General features: G+C 46.2%; 1 protein-coding gene across 3 annotated transcripts; it reads right to left on the reverse strand.

Moving 5' to 3' along the window:
* Nucleotides 1-9133: 9133 nt before the first annotated feature.
* Nucleotides 9134-27195, reverse strand: Gtf3c4 (general transcription factor IIIC, polypeptide 4). 3 transcript variants are annotated; one of them, NM_001166033.1, is made up of 6 exons: nt 26718-27195; nt 23246-23351; nt 20385-22208; nt 17337-17467; nt 14313-14401; nt 9134-13632 (listed from the first exon to the last, which is right to left on the reverse strand). In NM_001166033.1, the coding sequence occupies exons 3-6, from the start codon at nt 22128-22130 to the stop codon at nt 13568-13570; spliced, it is 2031 nt and encodes a 676-aa protein (NP_001159505.1). In that variant the 5' UTR covers nt 22131-22208; nt 23246-23351; nt 26718-27195; the 3' UTR covers nt 9134-13567. The 3 variants fall into 3 exon arrangements, with proteins under 3 accessions (NP_001159505.1, XP_006498141.1, NP_766565.2); XM_006498078.4 differs by lacking the exon at nt 23246-23351 and adding an exon at nt 22860-22962 and having other exon boundaries at nt 26718-27176; NM_172977.3 differs by lacking the exon at nt 23246-23351.
* Between the last annotated feature and the right edge of the window lie 34 nt (nt 27196-27229).

The following is a 27229-nucleotide window of genomic DNA, read 5'->3' on the forward strand; positions in this document are numbered from 1 at the left end:
TGATAGCCTTCTTTTTTTAATTAATTTATTTATTTATTATATGTAAGTACACTGTCGCTGTCTTCAGACACCCCAGGAGAGGGCATCAGGTCTCATTATGGATGGTTGTGAGTCACCATGTGGTTGCTGGGATTTGAACTCAGGACCTTTGGAAGAGCAGTCAGTGCTCTTAACCACTGAGCCATCTCTCCATCCCTCTGATAGCCTTCTTATGGGGTGTGAGAACACAGGACAGAAGGGGTGCTTGGCCAGGGGAGAGTGGAATGCCAGAGGCTAGGCCTTCTTCTAGAGTCAGATGTGGGTAAGGTCCACCTCATGGCCACCCCGTTCCACTATGGGTAACTAAGTGGGTGCTGTCTTAGGTTTTCCATTGCTGTGAAGAGATACCACGGCCAAGGTAACTCTTGTAAGGGAAAACTAACTGGGGCTGGCTTATGGGTTCAGAGGTTTAGTTCATTGTCATCATGGTGAGAAGCATGCAGTCAGACATGGTGTTGGAAAAGGAGCTGAGAGTTCTACATCTTAATCCTTAGGCAGAAGGGGACTGTTTCACACTGGGTACATCTTGAGCAGTCTCAAAGCCTGCTTCCATAGTGACACACTTCCTCTAATAAAGCCACACTTCCAACAAGGCCGCATCTCCTAATAGTGCCATTCCCTGTGGCCAAACATTCAAACATATCAATCTGTGGGGACCAAACCTATTCAAAGCACTATAGGTGCATTGGTCATGTTCAGGACCGGAACCAGTAGCATGGTTATGTATGAGAGAGGACCAGCTAGGCCAACAATGGCTGTCTGCAGTTTGGAAGGTCTGAGAATCTCATAGCTGCTTAGTCCACTTGGACAGATACTCCAGATGTCTCAAGCTGGTGCTGGATGCATGGAGGATTCCTGGAGAGCCACTGGTCTTCAGTCCACACCAGAAGGTCGGAAAAAACTAGGTTCTGACGTCAGTAAAGGATGGTAGGAGCAGCAGCAATAATGTAGATGCATCCACAAGCAAGAACTGAAGGCAGGCAGGCAAAGCAGGTCTGATTTCCTCCCACACAAAGCTGCTTCCCACTTGGGGTGGGGCTTCCCTCCTCAGCTCATCCTCTCAGGAAATACCCATTCAGAGAGACATGCCTCTTAAATGATCCCAGGTCCAGTCAAGTTGACAACCAAGTTTAATCATCACAGAGTTAAACTTACCCCTACTTGGCCCATCTTCCCTCACTACCAGTGGTAGAATGATAACTGCATCTGTCTCACAGCCTGTGCAGACACACACTCCAACACTGAGCAGGGTGTAATGGCACCCACCTGTAACCCCAGCACTTTGGTTACAGGTGGTGTGAGGAGCATTGAGAGTTCAAGGACAGCCTCTAGTTACATAGGGGGCTCAGGGTCATTGTGTACCACAGAAGACCCTGTCTTAAGAAGAAGAGTAACCTGGTACCCAGAGGAACTCTCTGGAATGACGGACATTGCTTCTATCTGCACTGCCCATGTTGGCAGCCTCTCATCATAGGAGGCTCCTGAGACATCTGTTGTATGGCCATGCCACTGAAGAGACATGTTTTAAGTTTCATTTAATTTTGACACATTTGAATTTAAACTGCCTCTCAGTTGGCAGCTGCCCTGTAAGGGGTGTGTGTCTGTGTGTGTATATCTGTGTATATCTATATCTCTGTGTGTCTGTGTGTGAGTGTGTCTGTGTGTATATATCTATGTATGTCTACCTTTGTGTGTGTGTGTGTGTGTGTGTGTGTGTGTGTGTGTGTGTGTGTGTGTGTAGCAGAGGTAGTATTGCAGGGCTATAGAGTAACAAGTCACCCCCTGCCCTCTGTATAGCCTACAGGCCCTTCGGGGGAGCTGGGATAGGGAGACCAGGGTTTGATGGTGTGATTGGAATTCTTTTCATGCCTCCTTCCATTGTCTCTCTCTACCTTTGGGATGGTCCCCAGTTAAGCCACCGTGCAGATGACTAAGGTCATCTGTCCCAAGGCTGACCCTACATCTAGGACTCTTGGGACCAGGCTGATCTGATTCTAGCACACCTAGGGCTCTGGGAAGGTCAGAGACCCTGGGCCCAATGCCTAAAGACCCTTCTAGCTTAGACAGCTCACAGCCCATCCAGCAGAGCTTGCCCCCTGGGCCTGCCTCAGCTCAGTCTCACAAGTCCAGGAGGTGCTTCTTGCAGGTCCTGCCTCCGGTCTGTGCTGAGTGTGCTCAGCTCCCATTTCCTTAGGCTGTGAGACACTGAGTGCCACCTCCCAAGTCTCCACCAGGGTCTCCCCACCAAGGTCCCCCGCAGTGCCCACCTTGAAACTTCTTTGTCAGTGCATACCCATTTTAGCACATGTTTAGCTTGCCAGGGCTCTGCAGGGTCTCAGAAAAGAATATTCTCAGTGTCATACTAAGAAACACATTAATAAAGCAAAATTAACTTGGTTGGATAGGTACTTCCTTTCCACAAAAAGTGTGTGCCACAACCTAAACCAACACGCTGGCCAAGATGGCCTCTGTCTTCTTTTGTATGATTATTATGTCTATATAGTTAAGCTCTAGACCAGTCAAGGCTTTATAGTAAGACTTTGTATTAGTCAGGGTTCTCTAGAGTCACAGAACTTATGGATAGTCTCTATATAGTAAAGGAATTTATTGAAGACTTAAACAGTCTGCAGCCCAATTCCCAACAATGGTTCAGTAGTAGCTGTGAATGGAAGTCCAAGGATCTAGCAGTTACTCAGTCTCACGCAGCAAGCAGGCGAAGGAGCAAGAGCAAGGCTCCTTTCTTCCAATGTCCTTATATTCTCTCCAGCAGAAGGTGTAGCCCAGATTAAAGGTGTGTTCCACCACACCTTTAATCCCAGATGACCTTGAACTCAGAGATTTAATCTTCTGGAATCCATAGCCACTATGCCTCAAGATCTCCATACCAAGATCCAGATCAGAAACTTCTATCTCCAAGCCTCCAGATAAGGGTCACTGGTGAGCCTTCCAATTCTGGATTGTAGTTCATTCCAAATATAGTCAAGTTGACAACCAGGAATAGCCACTACAGACTTGTCTTAGGTTACTGTTGGTGTGAAGAGACACCATGACCATAGCCACTCTTACAAAGGAAAACATTTAATTGGGGCTGGCTTACAGTGCAGAGGTTTAGTCCATTACCCTCATGGCAGGAAGCATGGGGGCACACAGGCAGGCATGGTGCTGGAGAGGTAGCTGAGATCTACATTTGGATCTGCAGGCAGCAGGAAGAGAGAGAGACACTAGGCCTGGCTTGAGTTTCTCAAATCTCAAATCTCCAGTGACACATTTCCTCCAACAAGGCCACACCTCCCAATAGTGCCACTCTCCGGGGAACCATTGAAACCACTACAAAGACTATCTCAAAAATAATTTAAGATTTTTAATACCTTTGCATAAGTTTTACATGGTAAGGGAGAATTATGGAATATTGGTCAATGGCATGCTAGCTGCCTTCGATAAAACATAAATTCTCACATAGGTAAAGAGGTCCCACCACCTGAACCTAGCCTCTTTGATCAGAGGAGATAGCAGACAGGAAGAGGGCCCACACTGGCTTAGGAAAGCTTTATTTCCCATAGTTCATTGTTTCCTCCTCTGCACATCATTCCGGGCTCCAGAGAATGTGATCTCACACAACCATGCTGTGGGACTGGACACTGCAGTGAGCAGATCCATGCATGGTCTCTGCAGGGATCTGCATCTGTGGCAGCATGATCAGTTGCTCACATCCTTAACCCTCCTTCCCTCTGCCCACCCTCCCGCTTCGTGGCTCGGCAGTTAAGAGTTCTTGTTACTCTTCTAGAGGACCCAAGTTCAGTTCCCAGAACCCATATAATTATGAGTGGCAATTCATAACCATTCAAAACTTCAGATCTAGGGAATCAGATGTCCTCTTCTGGTCTCTGTGGGTCCCTACACACACACACACACACACACACACACACACACTGAGTCACACGGCATCCACTGTCTGGAAGCACAGAGAGATGAACGCTGATACTTGGCTTGCTTCCTACTTTGTATTCAGTCCAGGATCTCCAAGCCCAAGGAGTGGTGCCGTTCATAGCCATGGAAAAGGTCCTCTGAAAACCCCCTCATAGACACACCTACTCCATGGTGACTTTTAACCTCATCAAGTCAATGTTAAAATTCATCATCAAGCTGGGTATGGTGGCACTCACCTTTAATCCTGGGCAGAAACAGGTGGATCTCTGTGTGTTCGATGCCAGCCTTGTCTACACAGTTAGCTTCAGGACAGCCAGAGCTACATAGTGAGACCTTGTCTCAAGAAAGAAAGAATAAAGTGGAGGAGGAGGAGGTGGTGGTGGAGGAGGAGGAGGAGGAGGAGGAGGAGGAGGAGGAGGAGGAGGAGGCTCAATGCCCTAGCAGATGAAGACTTGATTTCTAGTGCCCACATCAGGCAGCCCACAACTTCCTATTATTTTGGCTCCAGGAGGTTTGATGTCCTTTTTCCAGCCTCCATGGGCAAGACACTTGCACACACAGACATACATTCACATAATTTTTAAAAGTGTTTTTAGATTTTTATTTCTCTGTGTGTGCACATATGCGGTGTGTGTGCAGTTACAGGCGGTTGTGGGCCACCTAACATGGATCTGGGTCCTCTAGAAGAGTAGCAAGCACTCTTAACCTCGGGGACACTTGTAAACCACTGCCCCAGCCCTGTGCTTTATTTTTTAAATCTTAAAAAAAAAATAGCCACCAAAACAAGTGGTTTAGCCTGTTATCCTAAGATGAGGGTAAACAGCTACTGCCTTCCAGGATCTTGTGAGAAGCAAAGTGAACACACACAAAGGCAGTGACTGGTTTGAGCACACGGAACAGCCTTCTCATTTCCACAGAACCAGGAAGTCCCTACTTCAGCCTCAGAGGAGGGCATTGGAGTTCCGAGAAGTTAGACAGCCTGCCCTTTAGCCACCCACGGCAGTAGGGGAGACAGGACCAAAGTCTTCTGGTAATGACTTCTCAACTCTATGGGCTGGTGGGCCTGCTTTCCTTACCTGCTTTCCTGTTACAGCTGTCCAGGTGGCTGAGGCAAAGGCATCCTGGCTTTCAGACTTTCCTACATCACTTCTCTCCAGGGTGGGACCATCTGCAGGACCCATGTGCATTGGGGGAGTTCCCCTGGATTAATCTGCCATCCAGACATTGAAGTTCTGCAAGAGTTGGGCATCATAGGGCCTCACTGAGGTGCAGCCCGCTCATATTGGTATAGGAGGTAACTTTGGGGTGTGTGCGTGTTCCCCTCTTCCAGTGAGATCTAGTCCTTGGTTGTGGCTGCTGTGGGACCAGGACCACACCTGCCTTGCCTGTCCAGTCAGCTTCTCTCTTGTCTCAGACTCTACCCTCATCTCCCTTGCTATATCGTGCTGTCAAGAAGGGAAAGGATCTCGGATCTGCCTGGTTACAGGATAGTGAGACTTTGCTTGGAGAAAATGGGGAAGCAGGCTCCTGCCTGTCTTGTTCCCTCATCAAGTTTGATATTGTGAGACGAGAACTCAGATAGTCCGGACAGGTCTTGAACTCCCGATGTAGCCAAGAATGACTTTGAATTTCTGGTCCTCCTGCCTGCACCTCCCTTCCCAGTGCTGAGATTACAGGTGTGTACCACCATATCTGGTTTATTCAGCTTTGAAGGTGGAGCCCAGGGCTTCCTGCATTCGAGGCAAGCTCTCTGCCAACTGAACCACATCTCTCAGCCAGTAAATGATTACCAAGTCTCAGCCATGTCTCCAGGACTAGGTAGATAGTAGAGGGAAAAGGCAAAGTTTCTGTGCACATGGCTGCTATTTTCTATATAGAGACAGCAAAAGAGAGGGAGGGAAACAATCTGGTTTCTGACGGCGCCTGGGAACCATACCACCCAACGGTCCTATTAATACTTGCATCTGTCATCAGGCTTTCTTCTTCTTACCTAGGGCTGTCAGTCAAGGATCCTGTGCACTGTGGTAGGATTACAGCTAGTCTAGGGAGTTCCCAGATCAGAAAGGAGGCAATTTAAATGCAGCCAGACTCATGGGAGACCCTATGGAAGAGAAAGGCAGCTTAGATGTTGAGTTTTAAGGCACATAAAGAAGTTCGGGGTCATTAAAAAAAAGCCATATAGTTGACTACAGAACAAACTTTCATTTTTATTTTAATTTTTTTTCGAGATAGGGTTTCTCTGTGTAACCCTGGCTGTCCTGGAACTCACTCTGTAGATCAGGCTGGCCTCAAACTCAGAAATCCGCCTGCCTCTGCCTCCCAAGTGCTGGAATTAAAGGCGTGCGCCACCACTGCCCAGCTTCAGTTGCTAAATTAACAGCTATACATCCCGATCTTCCTCACAGCTAGAGAAGATGGTTCTAGGTTCCCTCATTACAAGGATAGGGCTCTGGGCATAGTAATACGCACCTGTAATCTCAGCCTTTGGAGGATCATGTATGTGTTCAAGGCCAATCTGAGCTACATAGTTAAGACCCTGACTCAAAAACAAACAGAACTTGGAGGTGGTGGTCCATGCTCTTTTTTGTTTCTCTCTCTCTCTCTCTCTCTCTCTCCTCTCCTCTCCTGTCCTCTCCTTTCCTCCTCCCCTCCCCCTCTCTCTTTTTGTGTTTTTTTTTTGTTCGAGACAGGTGTAGCCCTGACTGTCCTGGAACTCACTTTGTAGACCAGGCTGGCCTCGAACTCAGAATCTGCCTGCCTCTGCCTCCCGAGTGCTGGGATTAAAGGCGTGTGCCACCACTGCCCAGGTTGTTTTGTTTTCCCTATGTAGCCCTGTCTGTCCTGGAACTCACTCTGAAGATCAGGCTGGTCTTGAACTTAGAGAGATGCAACTGCTTCTGTTGGGATTAAAGGCGTGTGCCACCAGCACTTGAAAGGTAGAGGCAGGAGGATCTGAGTTTGAAGCCAGCCTGATCTACAAAGCCAGGACCATAGAGAAACCCTGTCTTGAAAACAAACAAACAAACAAACAAACAAACAAACAGAACCAGTGGATGGTAAGAATTACAGACTCATGCCTGGAAGGCATGGACATCAGTTCCGGGGAGCACCTTAAGCCCTGTGGCCAGGCCTGGATCTGAACCTTCCTAGGGTTCCTGATCGTTCAAGGCAGGATGGGTCTCGATCTCGACATTGCAGCACTGGTGCCTGTCACTGTGCACGCCTTCCTCAACTTCCAAAGTGTGTGGCTTTTTTGTGACCATCCAGCCTGTTCCCCAACCTCCCTCAGGAGCAGGGATTGGCAGTGCTGATCATCCAAGGCAGGAGGTGAGAGCCCAGCCTACCTGGAATCCTAGGCTGTGTGGAGGAGAGGGTTAGTGTCTGAACCAGAAGCAGCTTTGGCCGAGAAAAAGCAGTACAAGGTGTGGAAAATCAACTGCTCAAGCGCTTCCTTCCTCTTGGTGACGGTGAGAGACAGCGAGGGAAGGAACTGAGGCCGCCTGCCTCCAGTCAGGGCTGAATCTGCTAGACAGGTGCCTTATGTAATACCCATTTTATAGAAGGGAAGACTGACAATTTCATAACCCGAGCCCTGATCCCACTGTATCTGTTGCTAGCTGCTGCTGCATTTCCTTCACTGATGTCAGAACCGGATTCTTCAGGCTTCTCATGTAGACTGAAGACCATCATCTCTCCAGGCCTTCAATGTCAAAATGGGACTGCTGGGGCATTTGGCCTTATGGAATAAGCAACTACTGGGTTCTTGCTCTTTCCAGTGCGAGACAGCCATTGTTGGATTATTCTGGCCACATCCTAATTATATCATACATATCTGGTCGTGGTGTGTGTGTGTATGAATGTTTTATTATTAGGTTGACTTATACATATTCACTATATTTGTTAAGGTGCTGTGGCCTGTGCCTGTAACCCCAGCACTGGGGCAGATCCCCAGGGCTCACTGTCAGCCAGCTCCAGGCTAGGAGATGCATACAATGTGTTTTGAAGGCCCTGGTCTCGTTATGGTTTAAATCAAACAATACCTTCATTGTTCGGTTCACCTATGTCCCTCATCCCTAAAGATACCAGGGTCTACGGGGTCAGGATCAGACTTTGTAGCATTAACCTCCTGAGAACCCCGGTCACTTTCTCACTTGAGGGCCACCACCTATCTGTGCTGTCCCAGAACTGTTATCAGAAGGGTAGCGAGGGAATCCCATCCGTGACCCATCATTACTGACCACTTACTGTCAGCCCCAGCTGGAGCACAGCTGCCACTAGCCTCTCCCTGACCCCCGTGTCCATCTTGCCTTGGCTTTTGATGATGGTGTCTGCTCTCTCTGGAGGAGTGTTGCCTGCCTCACGTCTCTCTTCTAATCTGCTCCTCTCTGGCAAAGAAGCATTTGGGTCCCTCTTTTGACACTGTAATGAGGCAGCACTGGTGCCTGTCACTGTGGCTGCTTTAGGATCTGAGCCTTAGGCTAGCCATGTCTGTGTAGGCCTTCCTCAACTTTTCAACCATGTTGCTCTTTTGTGACCTTTCAGCCTGTTCCCCAACCCCCCCCCCCCCTCCTGACCTGGGTGTTGGCAGTGCTAGGAATGGAACCCATGGCCTTGTGCTTGCTGGGCAAGTACCAATGACCTGCACTCCTGTCCCTGAGGCTAAAAGGAACTGAGCTTCTGACCCGGGCGGGGGAGGGAGAAGGGAAGGGAAACTGAAGAGATGTCAGGTGATGGTCAGGTACTCTTCATCCTTAAAGGGGAGCCATGTCTGCTAGAAAATGGGATTAGGTGTTTCCAACAGCATCCAGTTGGACCTCAGCACCCTCAGCAGCTCTGATGGGTCTGGAAAGCCTAAAAAGACTACAGGGTTGTGTCATGTTCTTGTCAGCCTTGCCTTCCTGTCTTAGTGGCTCCATGCAGCTGACTATGAAGAGCAGTGAAGGACGGGGAGCCCCACTTACCAGCTCACCAGCATCATGAACTGAGACACAGTCCTGGCCCTGGAGGGGCATACACACACAGGCTAACAGCACTGTGTACACACACTGGGGAAAACAGATGGCTGGGTTGGTAGTTATTCCAAGAAACACTTGTTATTACTCTTAGTTTTTAGCTAAAATCTTGAAAATTAAAATTCATTAGATGGTAAGAATAAAAAAAAATCCCCTTTGCATAACCATAAAATTTTCTCTTTATTTAGAGACAGTAAGGTGTAAACACACAATTCAAAGCCAAGCACAGACTTTACACAGGCATCAGGTAAACAGAGGTAAAACCACTAAGCACAGCAGACATCTGTTTAAACAAGTGTGATGCTCACATCCATGTTGTATCAAAATACAACTGTGAAACGAAGCCTTGGAAAAGACAGTTCATGGGACACTGGTGTGGGACTTTATATTAGTACCTTACAGAGACAGCGAGAACACCAGCACTCACCCTAGCGCGTCAGCCAAATGTACACCTGGTCTGAAAATGTCACTACGCCATCACTGCCTCTGATGCTGCCCAACCTGAGCACTGGTTTTCTGAGACGTGCTCTCTCCACACAGCTCAGGCTGGCCTTCAACTTGAGTCTCCTGCCTCACAGACTCCTGGGTGCTTAGAACACAGTGTGCCACAATGCCTTACCCAGTCTATTTTAGAGTATTTTTCTTTATGAAAACAATATAATTTCATGGTAGTGATATAAATAATAACCCCACCCCAAGTGCTGAGGATGGAACTTGAGGTCTTGTCAATGCTAGGCAAGTGCTCTCTCTATCCACCAAGCTACAGCCTCAGCTTTGAGAACTTCTAATCTTAAAAATAAAGTGGAGATTTAGAACTCTGAGATGTCATCTGTTCACCATAGGACCACGTTTTTGCTTGTGAGCCTACAGTGTAATTCAGATGTACACCGCTTCCTTTTCTGCTTCACTTAATCACAAGGAAGGAAGACTTAGGCCTTGTTAGTGAACCACACCATCTGGCTCTAAATAAATTCATGACTAGAACCTGTTGACTGCATCAGGGTCTCTCCCCTCGATATAAACATGACCTTGAAGAAAACAATCCAAGAACACTGCCTCCTGCCTGTTCTGTGGACAGAGCTGCCATGTCTGTGGAAGCTAGAAACGAGGCTACCATGAGCACAGCTTAGTTCCACTTAAGGACATCTTACCTACTGAGCACTTAGTTGAGCAGCAGACTCAAAGCAGATTTACCTTCAATAACGTCTTAGCTTCAAGAAAGAGCAGACAAGAAATGGCCACACCAATCTGAGGCACATTCTAAAGTGTGACACTTTAGGGGACACTGGTGCTTTTCCATAATCTCCAGATTATCCACTTTCTTGTACCCAGCAGGGTGTCCTTCCAAGCCGATACTTGGGGGGGGGGGAGAGGGAAGGCTGTTGAGATTTTGCAGTCTACCATACCATGAGTGACCGCAAAGCCTAGCTGTGGTTACTCAAGTCCAAGGTGTGCTGTGGTCAAAGAGCCCTGTGTGTGTCTGACTGTTGAGGGTCCAGACCGACTTGGAATGTACCCCATTCAGCTCAGCATCAACAGCCAACACTGTGGTGGCAAGGAGCCGGCAGTCAGCCTTGAGTACCTTGGCCCTCTTACCATGAGACACTGGTTTTTTTTAGGAAGACCCACATGACTTAGCCTTTAGAAATGCTTATCATTATATATTTTCCTGGCCTTGAATGCATCCTAATGCTGGGAGCCACTTCTTGGGGAAGGTAAAGTAAGAAGGGGATGGCCAGAAGCTGAGTCTGTTCTACTTCAGAAACTGCAGCTGCTTAACAGGTCATTTACCCAGGCCATTTAGCTGCTGCCAGGGATGCAGGGCTCCCAGGCTAGGGCTGTGTTCCACCATCTGCACCTTATTTGATACCAATATAACCAATCAAGTGACTTAATAATTAACCCTTAAAACTTTCCCAATATTGGAGGCAGAGGCAGGCAGATATTTGAGTTCAATGGCAGTCTGGTCTACAAGAGTTTCAGGGCAGCCAGAGCTATAGCATAGTGAGACCCCATTCCAAAAAACAGAACAAAACAAACAGAAAACAAAACTTTCCCAATGCAATTCATTTGTTAAACTTATTGCTAGGTTCAGCCTACCTGTGCCCACACAGATGTTCTTAAAAACTTGCTAGACCCCAGAGGGACAAGCAGAACAATTGTTACATCCCATCATAAACTTTGCTGGTACTCATTGACAGCTTCTGGCAGATCTGGTAGGAGCAGAGACAGCTTCAAGTCTGGGGGTGAACATATCAGGACATTGGTTTGAATGCCAACCACAACAAGCTACCCATTCCTACCTAGAGTAACAGAAACCATCTAGGCATGGAACCTGGTACACAGCAGTGCTGCAGCGTGTAAGTTCTCTGTAGAGTCTGCTCCAGTCTTCTAAATGCAGGGCAGCAATTTGATGGCTACTCTTCTTCCCCCTGCAGAAACAGCTACTATAGCTGCAACTGGAAGCTACTGAACTCCTCCCTCAAGCAGCACAGGTGAGTTCAAGCTGCAAGAGGCATAGCGCAAGACTCTGGCGCCACTCCCACTTTTCCAAGGTCTCTCCATCAACCCTCTGTGGGCCTATATGCTGACCCTTGGAGAGCGATTCAGAAGTGCACAGGTTGCACACAGGAGGCTGCCATCAACCCCAAATTCTCTCATTCACCCAGCTCTGAAGATTAACATCAGTGTGGTGTTTGTGAGGGGAGGGGGACATCTCTACTGGCTGTGGAAACACTTGGCTGTGGCTGGATCTCAGAGTCCAAAAATTTTGCAGGGCTAGGCTTCTTGCTGAAAACTTGTGTTCCAGTTGTCACGTTTCTTCCTTTACACAAGTACAGATCCTAGAAATTCTTTTGTTACTTCTAAATGATAAAATTTCACAGAAATGCAAACTGCTTTAAACAACCAAGTTTTAAGTTCCCCCGAATTCCCTGTGAGAACACCTAGGGAGATTGATTCCAAAGAGCAAGAGAAAGGAAGCTTGGCACGCACGGTAGACAGACTAGCAACGACTATCGGTACCATCTCCACTCCTGTCATCTCCCTCTGAGGAGTAACAGCGGCAGGCTCTGCTGCAGCCATGCAGACTCTGAACTGGGTCACTCGGGGCTCTTTCCTTGCTGCCCCTCAAGTCTGGAGAGATGCTGTTCTTGAAACAACCCTACGTCAGGACATTAACAACCCCAACAAACAATCCATTAAACACACAGCACAGGGCAACAGTCTTAACAGGACAATTCAGAGCAGCTTCTGGAAGTGCCTCTCAGGGTCTGTGCCCAGAGTGCAGAAGTGTGGCAGGGTGGCAGGTGACCTGTCTCTCGCCGTGGTACCCAAGTACTAAGACATTATTTCTTTTGCTAAAGATATAAAATCAAAGTGGGAAAGTGTGTTAAAATAATACTCATGATAAAACAGAATCATCAAGGAGTAAAGCATTTCATGTTCTGTATTTCCTATCTCATTTCCAATTGCACAGTTTCAAAATGTGTCCAGTTCATTAGCACCAATCCCAGGAAACTTACTCTAATACCCCGACTGTGACTCCAGAATGCTTCAGGGCTGGGTTAAGAGCGAGCAGTCAATTGACAGTGCACATCTCCTCTTTAAGCCCACAGAAGAATACCTGTGTTCCAAAGATTAAGGACCTTTGGCAGGAGAGGAAACTCTTAGGTTTTCCACTTGAGCTGCACATGCTTGGAGCACAGAGCTCAAGGACGTCCAACTCCATCTTTCTCCACAAGTCTCTAGACCAGCTTTCCCTCCAAATGCTCAGGGAGATGTCCGGATAAGCCAATGTTAGAAATACTGAGGCTTCACTTTAATACTAAAGGAAGACAATACTTCCCCTGGATGTACAAATATCTAGGTTACCACATGGTCATCAAGTGGGGCTGTGAAGAGTAGGGATACTTAATCTCTTCTTACATATTAAAGAGCTGGGCCAGAAAATCTGATGACAGGAGATAAAAATAAATGACAATTATTTACTTCTAATAGTCACCTGATCATTTGATACATTAAGATGATTTTATTCTTGGCTTCAAAAATATAGTTTTAGGAAAATGTCTCCATATGAATGAGTCAATGGGCAGCTGAGTCTGCTGAGCAAGCCCCAGCCGCAGCCAGCCAGCATTACACACTTTAAGGTGTACTGGCACATGCAGTGTCATGTACCAACCACTTCAGCCCTCTGGAGCCAGAGACAGTCCCCGACCAAAGCAAGGACGAAAACCAAACTCACAAGAAGGTCCTTAGATTCTCTAGAAGAGACCATTATGTTTCTAGAAGCAGAAGGCTTCTGCTCAAACTGCTTTAGGCAAGACACTTGGGAAACAAGTGGTCCTCATTGGTGAGGAGCTTGGGATGGCTTCTGTTCCCCTTTAAATGACTCAGACTCTCTGAATGGAGTCATTTAAAAGATAGCCTTCAGTCCTTGAAGTCGGAGTGTGCTGGTGCAATGAGCTCCTCCTTCCAGCTAGAAGAGTGTCTCCACCGAGCAGTGCCCGGCTCCCTCCAGCACACCTGCTCTTCAGGCTTCAGGGCACTCTCTATAGCCAACTTCATATCCTCCATCCTCCTCACTGAACTCAGAAGACAGGAGAATCACAGAAAGGACAAGGACTCTGCAGCAACCTCTTAATCCAGTCAGGATCTGCAAAGGAAAGCCAGCAGGACCAACATCAGTATCAGAAAAGGCTGACAGGACAAGGTATGGATGACAGACAGAGAAGTGAGGTCAACTAAAAGCAGAAACAGAATGCTAACATGCTGCTAACATGTAACCTTGAGAAAATTAGCAAAAATCAGTACAGACCAAGTTTTAAATAGAATACTCTTGTTTTCTGTTTACTGTGTTTGATTCTATATACTTGTCTCACTGGCCTGTTTGTTCGCAGTGTAGGGTCAGTGAAGCTCACACCAACAACTGGCATTCTCAGGACTATTAGATGCCTGATCTCTTGCTCACACCTAAGATCTTATTTCTAGTTAGTGCTCTCAGAAACAGCAATGTGCTAAAGAGCACACAGACCAGCCAGGAAGTAGCCCTCAGAGGCTTCTAGAAGAGCCATACCTGCACCAGGTGTTTCTGTATACAGCATCTCTTGCAGAGCTGCCTCCCAAATACAATCCCTACACGCTCCCTTGAGTCAGCCCTAACACTGGACTGAAGCCCCATCCCACTGTCAGCTGACATAGGACACACACAACAGGTAGCATGCATTAACTGGTTCTGGCTTCACCCTAACTGCAGAGAGCACACTCATTCTGTTCCCAACCAAGAGCAGGACACTAAGTGACTCCACCCCACCCCAAGGCTAGGCCAGCACTCACCTTCTGGAACAGGATGCCTGGCGATGCTGTCATGGAGCAAACACCGTCTGTATATCAAGCTCTGGCAGGACTGGTAGGTTAGAAAGCACCTGAAAGAAGACAGGAGCCCAGTCAGAGGACGCTCCCTGGGCCCACAGTTACTAGGGCAATGTTTTCCTCTGTGTGACCAAATCTATACCAGCACTCTCTGAAGAGACACAGAACCTCTCTGCAGAAAGTCCTAGAAGCACTCCTCCCTAACTGCATTCTTGGTATTATAAACATATCATATGCAAACATATCATATGCAAAGTCACTCTCTTTACTTTTCAAGATAAGGTATACAAAACATCTTTAAGAGCCCTTAGGTTAGCTGGGTAGTGGTGGCGCACGCCTTTAATCCTAACATTTGGGAGGCAAAGGCAGGCGGATTTCTGAGTTCGAGGCCAGCCTGGTCTACAGAGTGAGTTCCAGGACAGCCAGGACTACACAGAGAAACCCTGTCTCGAGAAACAAAAAAAACCAAAAAACCAAAGGAAAGAGCCCTTAGGTCAGCTGTTCTCATCCTGTAGTTTGAGACCTAGGAAAGGTGTTGAACAGTCCTTTCACAGAGGTTACCTAAGACCATTGGAAAACAGATAATGTAACTATCAATAGTGATTCATAACTAGCAAAATTAGTTATGAAGTAGCAATATAAATAATTTTATGATTGTGGGTCACCTCAAAATGAGGAAATGTATTAAAGGGTCAGAGCATCAGGAAGGTTGAGAACCACTGCCTTAGGCACTGGGGTGGAGAGATAGCTCTGAAGGTACGAGCGCTCGCTGTGTAAGCGACTCCAGCACTGATGTAACAAGTCATTTGGGTTCCCACTGGCATCTATAGTCCAGTACAGAGCAGGACAGAGATAGAATCACTGGGGCCTGTTGTCAGGCAACCTAGCAGAAAAGCGTGAGGTCTAGTCCAGAAAGGGGCTTTGCAGCAGCACTATAAAGTGGAGAGTGATAGAGGATTCTACACACAGAGTGAACATAGACCACACACCATGTACACCCCCACTCCACCCCCCTTCTCTTTAGGTACTGAAGATAAAATCCCCTGTGAGGATACAGTCACTTGATGGCTGCACATCTGTCCCAATCTGTCTAGCAAGCTGGCTGCTCAACAGATGGTACTTTGATGACAAGCCTAAAACTCACCCAGTATTAGACTGCCTGCCACTGTTCTCTCCCTTCAAGGAAAAAAGTCTGAACAAACTAAAAAGCAAATGTGTCCATGAGAGAAGCAATCCGAGAGCACCGATATGATGGAAAGCCCCGGTTCTACCTCTGTTAAGAACTGACTTCTGGCTGGGCAGTGGTGGCGCACACCTTTAGTCCCAGAACTTGGGAGCAGAGGCAAGCACATCTCTTAAGTTGAGACCTACATGGTCTACAGAGTGAGGACAGCCAGGGCTACAAAGAGAAACTGTGTTTTAACTCCCTCTGCCACCCCTAAAAGAGAAAATGGAAGCCTGGTTAGACATTGTGGCACATGCCTAGGAGGTTGAGGCAGGAGGATTTTTATGTTTGAGGCCAGCCTAACAATATGGAGAGATCTGTCAACAAAATAAGAAAGAAAATGAGTAAATGCTATGTGTCGTATAGGCCTGCTTTAGTTAGATAAATCTAACATTTCTGCTGAGTAGTAGCAGACACTGCTTTAGACTTCTGCGCTCACACAAGTGCCTAGTCCTAAGGAAGGGTATTAGGCAAAGGTATAAAAGTGCCTTGTGTGGTGATGCATGCCTTTGATCCCAGCACTCAGCAGGCAGAGCTTTCTGAGTTCAAGGCCAGCTTGAGCTTCAGGAAAACCCAGCCTTTAAAAAAACAATCAAACAAACAAACAACAAAAAGAATGAAATGGGTTATAAGGAAAAAGCAGCAAAGCAAAGGAATCCTAGCACTAGGTGGAGCACGTGCATATGTGAGAGAAGCTGAGGGAGCATTAGGAAACCGACTGTGTCCCTGCAGATGCCAGCCAGCAGGAGGCCATACTGACCTGAGCAGGTGGCCAGTTCTCCTGAGCTCAGAGCAGACATGAGGTCGTGAAGAGGCAAGAACAGGCTGTGAGAGGCTGCAAGTCTCTGAAAGAGTTTTAGCTTTCCCATCAGACGGTTAGCTCTTGGAGAGCTTTTGTTGGTTCTGTACCTTGCAAATGCTAGAAGTGTGCTCTCAGAGACCCACACCCCAGCCCTAGTGGAGAGTACTGAGGACTGCTGTGACAAGAGCAGACAAAGACTGAGTGTCATAACTACAACTGCAGAGAACTGACTGAGGGCTGAAGTATGGGAACAGCAGGCCCAGGTGGACGATAGCTGTCATCATGTGCATGAACAATGTCAGGGTCTGGGAGAGGGCTATGGAGGCAAAAATGAAGTCAGGGTTTGATTCCACATGAAGTCCCGCAGCAACACTTAAATAAAGATGCCAAGCAGGCAGGAAGTTAACTTGCAAGTCTTGACTGAAGCAGATGCAGGTGTATCTGTGTACAACCAGTAGTAAGAGAACACTTTAGTAATCGTGTGTGACCAAAGGCTAGGCCTAAGGATAGGCACTGTGGAGATGACATAGGAGCTGCACAACCAGAAATGAAGTCAGAGGCTGGAGGAAAAGTAGGAAGCATGGTGTCTTGGGAGAAGGTGATGACACATCTCATGGAGGGAGCAAAATTGAGGGCTCACCAAGGTCACCTCTAAGGCCAGACTAACAGGACAGCATTCTTTCATTATGAAAACTATTGTTTTTGCCATCTGACAACTTCACACACACACAGAGCATTCTGATTATTCTTTCTGATGCCCTCTCATCTCCTCTCCAATGCCTGTTACTATGAAACATAGCCAAAAAAGGCACACAAGTATAATCTACGACCTCAACCCTGCAAGGCAAATGGCAGTCCAAGCAAGCACAGACAGTTGTACCCATCAAGCAGAAGGGCCCTGACCGGTGGTTCCGTGCTGCACAAAACTGAGCCATGAGGGTGAGCAGCCCTGGAGGCTTACCGGAGCCAGATGTGCCCATTGGAACAAACAGCTTGCTTGCGATCTGTGAATGGTAAGATCTCCTTACACAGACTGCAGCGCTCAGGGAAGGTCTGTTTGTTCATCTTCTTGGAGATATGTCCAATCAAGACCTGGTAAGACATCACAGGTGCAGAGTGAAGAGCGAATATGGGTTTCTGGGAGTGAAGGCTACTCACAATGAATACAGGATTGTGCCAGGATAGTAGAGGTATACCTCTACAGCTAAGCTGCTGCCCAAAGAGCTCAAAACCTGCACCTTCAACCAGTATTAACAGCAAAGAAAAGTAAACAGATCCAGCGACCTCAACCAGTAAGGTGGACTTTACTCAAGGGAGAAACCTCTAAAAATCAAGCTCTCCTTTCTTGCTTTGTTTTGGCTGTTTTAGTAGTTTATAGTTTTTACTTATGGTGCTTTCAAAAGGAAATCCATAATCTCCCTAGTGAAAAATGTGACGTCTGTAAAAACATAGAAATGTATAGTCTTTAAAAACATTTCTTTTTAAGATTTTGTTTGTATGTGTGCCACTTGTGTGCAGGTGCCCACAGAGGAGCCCTTGTAGCTGGAGCTACAGTGGCTGTGAATCACCAAGTGGGCACTAGAATACCCTGGGTCCTCTAGAAGAGCAGGAGGTATTTATAACTGCAGACCCTTCCCTCCAGCCCACAAAGTTTAGTCTTTTGTCAGAGTTAAAGTTACTTCCCCTTCTGAGGGCTCTAAGACAGACTGGCCTAGTAGCACCTGAGATAACCGTGAGTGACCCAGCATGGGAGAAATAGGTGCTGTTCTTGGCCTTACTAAGAGTGGTGGTGGTGGTGGTGAGACTGAATGTGGGGCCTTGCAGGCACTGCTACCACTGAACTCCATACCTGTCTCTTTCAATGTTTAATTCTATGACAGGGTGGCAGTAAGCTGTCCAGACAGTCTTGAATTTGCTATACTTACTCCTACCTCAGCCTCTGGAATAGCTGGATTAGACAACAGGCCTGTGCTTCCAGACCTGGTTTAAGATTACATTCTCTAAGAAAAATGTCTGAAAAAATCTATGTCTATTTTATTATTTGCTGACCCCCCCCCCCCCCGGCCACACACACACCATACTGCCTTATAGGCATGGGGTATATATACACCAACCCTTAAGCCACTTCTTTTATTAATAACTCATGTCCTTCCCAGGTTTTAATGTATTTATGCTTTACCTCTTCTGGCAGTTTACAAGATTTAGTAATTTGGTTAATTAACTCACCCAAATCTCAAAGGGCATCTTAACTGCTAATTTGAGCTAGTCATTTCAATTCTTCATATATAACTTACACATTTGTGTGTGTTTGTGTTTGAGAGGGTCTCACTACGTAGCCCTGGCTAGCCTCAAACTCAGAGATCTTCCTGCCTCTGCCTCTTATGTATTGGAGGCATGCACTACCATATCCAGCTTAATTCACAAATTTAAATTACTTCTTGGTCTAAATTTTTTGGCTTTCAGAATTCATTTATAGTCCTTCACATCAAGGACAAACATCTCTTATCCAGACAAGCATAGCATCCCATGTGTGAAGCAGTGACGCTGTCCAGTGTTCTCAAGTAGGGCAGAGTTGGGCCTAAGTTCTATGTGAGGAAGAACTGCTTCTACTTATTCTTTGTGGCCTCAATCACCAAAGTCAACTGTTTAGTTTAACTCCTGCATTCTCAGTGACAATACTTCTCAAGGAGGGGAATAAAAATTGCTACTTTTTTATATATAAAGCACAGATACACTTATGAGGCATAAACAAATATACAATAGGCCTGTGGTATTAACTATTAACAAGCCATGGCAGGAACTAGGAGAAGGGGAAGTGGGGCAGCTGGGGGTGAAAACAGGTTGAGAGGTGTGTATTATGTGCCTAGTAATCACAGAACACCCAAAAACTGCAATAAAATCAACACCATAGGCTGAAAGGTCTTTGTATGAAGCATAACTAGATCCTTAGGACACAAAAGTCATTCTTTTAATTAGAACTGAGATGCTATGAGAAAGTAGGGTACAGCCTTTCCACTGTTTTTATACTGGCTTAGCCACAAACACATAGCCATGTTGGACATGGGTTTGTAAGCACAGAACATTCTAAACAAGAATCCTAAAGGTAAGGATGAACACTAAATGGTATGTCACAAATTATAATAATTCTAACCAATCCCATGTCAGTGAAAAACAATATTCTTCCAGACAATTTAGAACGCAGGAAACAAGGTTTAAACATTTACTCTTAAAGGAAAAAGTCACATATATGACCAGTACCTCTTACTGTGTTTAAGATGAGTGCAATTGTCCTGTGGGTAGCAGTTTCAGGGGCAGAGAAGTGCACTGTGAATAACTTGACAGGGACAAAACTACATGGACTTCTTGTTTTCAATGAACCTTTAGGCAGCGAGTGCCAATCTCCAGAGAGAAAAGAACCCTTGTGATTTAACCTTTCAGTGCACAGCCTGTTCCTTGGTAGGGAGCTCTTGAGGATTCAGCTGTTCTACGGTGTTTCTCTGACTTTTCCTTACTTCCTGAGGAGCACATCCTACCTATCTCTTATGCTTGTAGCCTTCCTGGTCTCTGGGAGAACTTGACATCACAGACTAGACTAGTATACTGTCCCAGTACCAAAAGAAAATAACAGCCTGGTTTAAAAAAATAAACTGGTCTTAACAATTGTTTTCTTTCCAATATCCAAGCATTTCAAATAGAAAACATACACCACAATGAACCTTTGTAAAACATGATAGAAGACAGTACGGGTGGGCATCTCCACTGCCGTGACTGTCTTTCACACACTTATTTTTTGCCACTGCAGACTCCACAGCCTGGCAATGTCATCTGGCAACCCCTGCAGATCACTCAAGGGCACCGGCATGGAAGTGTGTCCTCAGCATCAGTCCACACTTCCCATCTACTCTCTTGCACAATCAGTTACCTCAGTAATTCCAACGCAAAGCCAACCCAAGACCCTTCCTTCTACCTAGTGAGACGAGCAGGTAGTTCAGCTGTGGTAGACACCTACCTGTGCTGTCCTGTCATCATAATCCTCATCAGACATCAGGAAGTTACAGAGCCCTCTGGTGGGTATGCTGGTGTTCTCTGTGATCCAGGTGTGCAGGTACACTTCTCCCAGGACCCGCTTCATGTGCTCCCTGGTCAGGTGCATCTCCACAGCCTCAATCTTCCCTTGGATCTCAAGGAGCTTTTCCTCTACAGGTTCACGGCCTCCGGTGTCTCCCCCTGCAGTGAGTGAGTCCTCAGGGGTCTCCTCTGTGTCACCTTCTTTGCTCTTCTCCTGCAGGCCAGCCTTAGTCCCCTGCTTGGAAGTACCTTCTTCTTGCTGCTCATCCTCACCGTCGCCCATCCCAGGTGAGTCAACCAGTAAGATTTTTGAGTCCTCATGGGTGGGTTTCCATAAGGCCTCGGAAGGGGATTTCTGCATTGACTGATACAAAATCCTTAGAAGGAAAAGCTTAAAACGCCAAAAATAGGTAACCCCGCTGCTTTCAATCTTTTTTTCCAATGCTTCATGTAAAAACTGAGGAATATGTTTATCTTTTAAAATTTTCCAGCGGACCAGGTCGATCAAGTCTACCTGCTTAAAGAGATTCTGAACTGAAGACTCCAAGAGCTGAGCAGCTGCCTCTTCAAAGGTCTTCAGAGTAACAAACTGGACCTGGTAGTTCTTATTCACAGGATGGAGGCCATTCATCATGCCCTCAGTGGTGATGATGGCCAGATAAGCACCACAGGGACTCACTGCAATGCCGTGAGTCCTCACTGAGCCAAAGACATCTGAGAGCTTAATCAGCTGGTGTTCAAACTTTAATGCAACATCTGTGAAAATGGGAATCAACTGCCTCACCTTCCCATCACTAGAGCAGGTGTACACTGTTCCATTCTGCTTGTCTGCAGTAATGGAGACGATGGGCAGTGAGTGGAGGCCTGTGACGTGGGAATTGTGAACATTCAGACCTGCCTTGGAGATCAGAAGAAGACACCAAAACACATAGGAGCCTCTTGCAGCTACCACTAAGCTACAGCTACACTTCTGGTAGGGGTGGTAAAGTGGCACACATTTGATGCTGTGCACAGGTAACTTGTCCATTTCTTTCCACAAGACAACAGGCTGCCTTAAAGTAAAGTAGCCTTTCACTGCTTTGAGATTGACAGGGAGAATTTTTACAGGTCCAAAAGCACTGCCCACAATAAGGCCACTCATTTTCCTATTATTGTGCTCATATTCCCACCAAAACAAAACACTGGGGGAGCTGATTCCTGACTCAATAGTGTTGCATGAAGAGATGGACTCCTTCCCCACGAATGGCAGCTGGAACTGCCACACAGCTATATTCCCGTTCTCAAAGAGGACAGCCAGCAGCACGCTGCTCACATCCCGGCACTCGTTGTTGTGCTTGACCTGCTGAGTGGTACAGATACTCGACCATTCCATTCTGACTGGGGTCTGCATACTGTGTCTCCTCTGAAACTCAGCAAAATCCCCGAGATTTCCCTCAGGAGCCTCATTTTTAGACAGTCTATAACTAGTCTCATAAAGACGGTCTCCATAAATCTCCGTCAGATCAACCAGCTGAACCCACTGGAGTCTGTTGAGGTTCACCTGCACAGTCAGGCGATTGTCCATGGTCAGTGCTGCCAAGAGGCACCTGCCATTTGCATCACAACCCATTGGAGACCAGCTAGTGTATTTGAAACCCCGCATTGGGGGCAAGGCCTTCCCCTCGGGGTTGAACATCCTGTCTAGCATGAAAGTCTGGCTGATGGTGGGGTCTTTAGAGGAAGCGAACTTTTCCTTGCACTCAGCAACTTCTGTTTTTGAGCCAACCTGAAAATAGAGATAGACAAGCTATCAGAAAAATATCCACCCATAGCAACTGTATTAACACACAAAATAATTTTATATCATATACATATATATTACTACATATTATACTAATTCTGCTAATTTTAGCATTATGTGCATTTAAAAGATCAACTAGCCAGTTGTGGTGATGCATACCTGCTAATCCAAGCACTCTGGAAGCTAAGGCAGGAAGATCATACGTTTAACCAGCCAAAGCTAGGTAGAAAAACTATCTCCAGACAAAACAAAACAAACAATAGTGATTTTAAAAATGAAGCATGTTTAAAGATTAAATGTTCACTTACTCAAAGAAATGGCTTTTTAAAAAATGACTTAGAATAAATGTGACTATGCATGGCTTGTCTATATTTTAGACCATTTTAGAATTGGCCTATAGAATACACATTTGATCCTCAAGAGTGAGGGGAACACTTAGCTAAGCCAGTCACAAAACAGCAGTAGTTTTAAAAGTTAGGGAAAGATGAACCTATATTTATTTTTGCTACAATTAGGTATTTGGATTTTTATAATAGTTCTGACACATGCTGACGATAAATCAAAGGCCTCATGTACATTTCCAGCCCAACCCAGCCTCTTATTTTATGTATTTTTAACATGCCACGCCCCCCTCACCTTGTTGAGGTAAGGGCTCTCTTGTTTCTGCTGTACTTGTGGACTCCAGGTTAGCTAGCTGGTCAGCTTCCTCATGATTCTTCCATCTCTGCCTTCCATCTTACTATAGGAATGTTGGGATTAAGATGCAAGCCATCACATTGTGCTTTTCATTTTTCATGTGTGTTCCAGAAATTGAACCAAAGCCATCAAAGTCTGTGTTTTTTACCTGCTAAACCTTACACAACAACGCTAGGCCTTTTAATCTGCAGTTTCTTTAACAAATCACACACATTGCCTTGTCTACTACTCTTGCTGTAAGTAAGCTGGCTCCTATCAGACTTCTCTAGCCCACCCACTGCTTTTCCTGGCTCCTTGCCTGACTTGCTCCTTCCCATCTATCTTACCAGGTCTAATCTTAGGAGGCCTTCTCAGATCATTCTAGCTTTGTCTCATCACCCCCATGTCTGGGTCTGTAACACGTATCATGTGCTCAGCCAAATGATGAAAGCTCTGTAAAAAGATTTTAAAGAGACAGTAAAGACAGAGGAAGTTATGACTAAAATTAAAGCCAGGAAGGTTAAAGCCAAAAAAGAACAAAGGCTGATCTAAAAATATTCCCATCACAGATTGAAAATAGGAAGAACTCCATCTGTTTTTAGAGAGGTGGATAAAAGGCATGGCAGTGCAAATCTGTGGTCACAAAGCTAGGCATATCAACTGAGCAAGTTCCAGGACAGCTGGGGATGCGTGGCCAGACTTTGATCTCAAATAGCCAAAGAAAACAAAGGAGAAAAGTGAAAAAGTACAAGTTTCCATTTTGATTTTAGTGCCAAACTTTTTAAAGAAACTTGATCTTGGAAATGGAAAGAGTAGGACATGATTTACAAGGGAGTCCAAATTCTTTTAGTATATAGCTATTAAAAGTGACTTGATGCTAAGTTCCCAAGCACTGAAGTAATGCTCTAGGATACAGGCAAAACATGGAAAATAATCACTAAGGACCATGCTAGCCAGAATAGACACCAATTTTAAAAGATTTTTAAGTGCATGCAAACTATTAAGCCTACTCAATAACAGAATTCCTCAATGTATTAGTGGTAAACACCATGTGAGACAGCAATGCAGCTAGGGAAAGCTCAGCCAGTGAAGAGTTTGCCCTACAAACACAGGAGCGGAATTCATTTTACTCGTCGTGTAAGAAGCTGGGTACGGTACATGCCTGTAATCTTAGAGTGAGGTGGAGGTAGCAGGTTCCTAGAGCTCAAGCCAACTTTTCCTAAAAGCCACTACAGAACACTATCCTGAAGTGCCCCTAGAAAAGATTTCTATGGACAGTTAAGTTCTAACTATTACCCACCATTTCTCCTAGAAGTATCCAAGATAGTAACTTACATATAACTGATAATGTTTGAGCTGTGATTTAACAGAATCATAGAGCAACAGCTTTAAAAATGGTTCAGTGTTTAATGCTTTAGCTGTTTGAGGTATTTAAATCTTTAGGGATGATCAGTATATAGGGCACAGAAGAACTGGTGATTTCGTATACCACTGCAACAATGGAGGCCTCTCATGTAAACTCTTTTATCAATTAGAGGGCTACATAAAGGTTTTCTACTACTATTTAAACAGTGTGGCAAATGTCAAATGTAGCAAAATGTCAATTTATCAGAATCTTAGTATCACCTTCAAATCCCCAGGCTTTTCTTTCATGCCTGGAGAGCATGAAGGAAAGATGACAAGCGTGAGGACATTGAGCATGAAGGCAGTGTCAGACATTAAGTGATAATGCTATATGGTAGGTGATGCTTTGTGTATGTATAACTTAATTTTTCATAAAGCCTAAACAAGGCTTTACTATTTTGTGTTATAGCTAGGTCTATCTTGTGCCAAAGCCTAGGCTCTTAACGCCCTCTGTTAGCCTCAGCCCAGCAATCATCTGCTTACCTCTAGCCCAAGCAGTCTCACACTCCTGAACTATACCAGATCACACTATCCTCATGAACTGAAACAGCACTCAAGAAACTTCCTGGACTAACCTTCCTAGTTCCTAAACTGGTGTCATTTTCTCTGACTCTAGAAGAAATCTTCAGCTCCAGGCGATTCATCAATGCTCAAGAAACAGTCACACATAGCTCCACTCATGATGAAAGATCCATGTGCATGAGCAGGATGCCTCGCTTGCCACCTTGAGTAGCCTTTCTGAGCTTCCTGATAAACCAAACACTATCATTTCTTGGGACTGCTACAGACTCAGTGACCTCCTCTGATTTAAGTGCCTCCCCTCCTACTCCTTTCACCAAACTCTCTGTTAAACAGTCAGTTTTTACCATCTAGGCCCAGACTTTCCCTAGCTGAGGGGCACTGGAATATCCATTGAAACAGTAAGTTCAGCAGAGGGTGCAGCTTTTCAGCACCTTTCTTCTGCCTCCCTCCTATGTTTATCACTTCAACAGCACTACCAGTTTATATTTGAATCATTTCACTCAGATCTTAGGATCTTACATGACTCAGTCAGTCAAGCTGAATAATTAATTAAATCTGTGAGTCTGTAATCCCAGGCAAGATTATCAAGCTCAAGATGCTATTTAAAAGAGAAAAGGCCTGGCAGTGGTGGCACACGCCTTTAATCCCAGCACTTGGGAGGCAGAGGCAGGTGGATTTCTGAGTTGGGAGGCAGAGGCAGGTGGATTTCTGAGTTCAAGGCCAGCCTGGTCTACAGAGTGAGTTCCAGGACAGCCAGGGAAACCCTTTCTCGAAAAAACAAAAACCAAATAAAATAAAAAAAAAATAAATAAACATATTATCCAAATCAACAGTGTGTTTGAAATTTGAATCAAGTGTGCTAAAAAGAGCTCAGGCTACTCAAATGGTACCCGTGATTAATCACCTGGATTTGGAATGGCTGTCTAGAAGAGTATGGAAAAACTTTACTTTCAAATAAGCATACTGTTATACGTGTGTATAGCTTTATAGCACACCATGATATTAAGACTACATTATTTGTTCATGACCTGCCAAAGGATAAATAACCTCCTTGAGGGCAGGGGCTGTCTCTACTCTGATTTATCCCAGACTCCATTGGGCACCTACTCACTTGACACACACCCACTTTGACAGATTACCTACTGCATATACATACAGAAGGTATAAATAAAATAAAAGTAAGTTTTTACATTTATAGACTATGAAAAGGAACATCGCTCACTAAAGTAAACCATGTTTGAAAATGGTTACATTAATACAACAAAAATTAGAAACTCTACAGTTCAGGAGCAAACTTGGGTTATATGAAGTTGAAGGCAGTAAATTTATAGAGTTACAGAGACCTTGGACTTGGAAGTCTAAGCACCTGATGCTCTCCGAGGTTTTATTTTTCATCACACTTCCAGATTTAAGAGCTGTCTACCCAAGGAGACACAAGGACCGTTCACAATGAAACCGTCAAACAGGTAACGAAATAGATCAGTTTTTCTTCTCAAAGCAAAAGTGGCGCGAGAGGAGGGCGCTTGCATTACAGAATGAAAACACAAAGCCAGCCCAGGGCCTGGGGAGTTGGCCCCAGACAATAGGAGCAACGGTAGACAGGTCAGGGGTTGGGTCAGCTGCGGGGTGGAGTCACAAGAGTTCCAGAAATCCCGGGGCTAACGGCTCTAACTGTTCCATCCACCAGTAATGAAGGAATGGATAGCGGATCCTGGCTGGGGGGGCGGGGGTGTCTAGGAACAGTGAAGACGCTTGCACGACTTTTTAAAAGCTGCGGCGAGGCTAGCCCCTTCATTAAGAGTTGGATGCACATGGAATCCTAGAGCCGGGTGCAGGCCAGCTTCCCTTGGGATCCGTGGCGCGTCCGCGGGAGAAGCGGTGGAGGCGACTTACCTTGAGGAGGCAGCTGTTGAGAGGTGCGGGTACCGAGGTGCGGTGGATCACCAGATCCTGGCCTGGGTTGTGCACATCGCAGATAAGCTCCAGCACGGCGACGCTGCGAGCCGTGGACACAGACACGCGGTGGTCCTCAGACCAGGAGAGCGGCTCTAACCCGCTCACCGCGTATTGCAGCTTCACGGCAGGCTCCCGCCGAGTCACCATGAGGCGAAACGAGGCGCTGGGCCCGGGGGCCGCGTCGGCAGCCGCCTCCTTCCCGCCCCCTTCGTCCTTCTCCTCTGCGGGCGGCGAGGGCTCGTCGGCCTTGGGCCCCACCAGGGCCTGGTCCGCCTCGCTCATCTTACTAGGAGCGAGGAGGTCGGGTTACCGGCACACTGAACGCTCGCCACCTTGCCCCGGCCTCTCCCAGCGCCCTCCGCGCCCGTTCACTCCCCGCAGGCCCCGAGCGCCACCGAGCCAGAAAGGACCCCGTCGTTGCTAGGCAACGCCACCCTGCTAGATGGCCG

This window comes from Mus musculus, chromosome 2, assembly GCF_000001635.26.
Source record: "Mus musculus strain C57BL/6J chromosome 2, GRCm38.p6 C57BL/6J".
Classification (NCBI taxonomy): domain Eukaryota; kingdom Metazoa; phylum Chordata; class Mammalia; order Rodentia; family Muridae; genus Mus; species Mus musculus.

Excerpts from the sequence above, each read along its gene's own strand:
- Gtf3c4 (NM_172977.3), bottom strand. The coding sequence starts at position 27,062 with ATGAGCGAGGCGGACCAGGCCCTGGTGGGGCCCAAGGCCGACGAGCCC. Across the intron at positions 17,468-20,384 it reads ATGATGACAGGACAGCACAG|GTCTTGATTGGACATATCTC; the intron begins GTAGGTGTCTAC and ends ATGTCTTACCAG. Across the intron at positions 13,633-14,312 it reads CAGGCATCCTGTTCCAGAAG|ATCCTGACTGGATTAAGAGG; the intron begins GTGAGTGCTGGC and ends TTTCCTTTGCAG.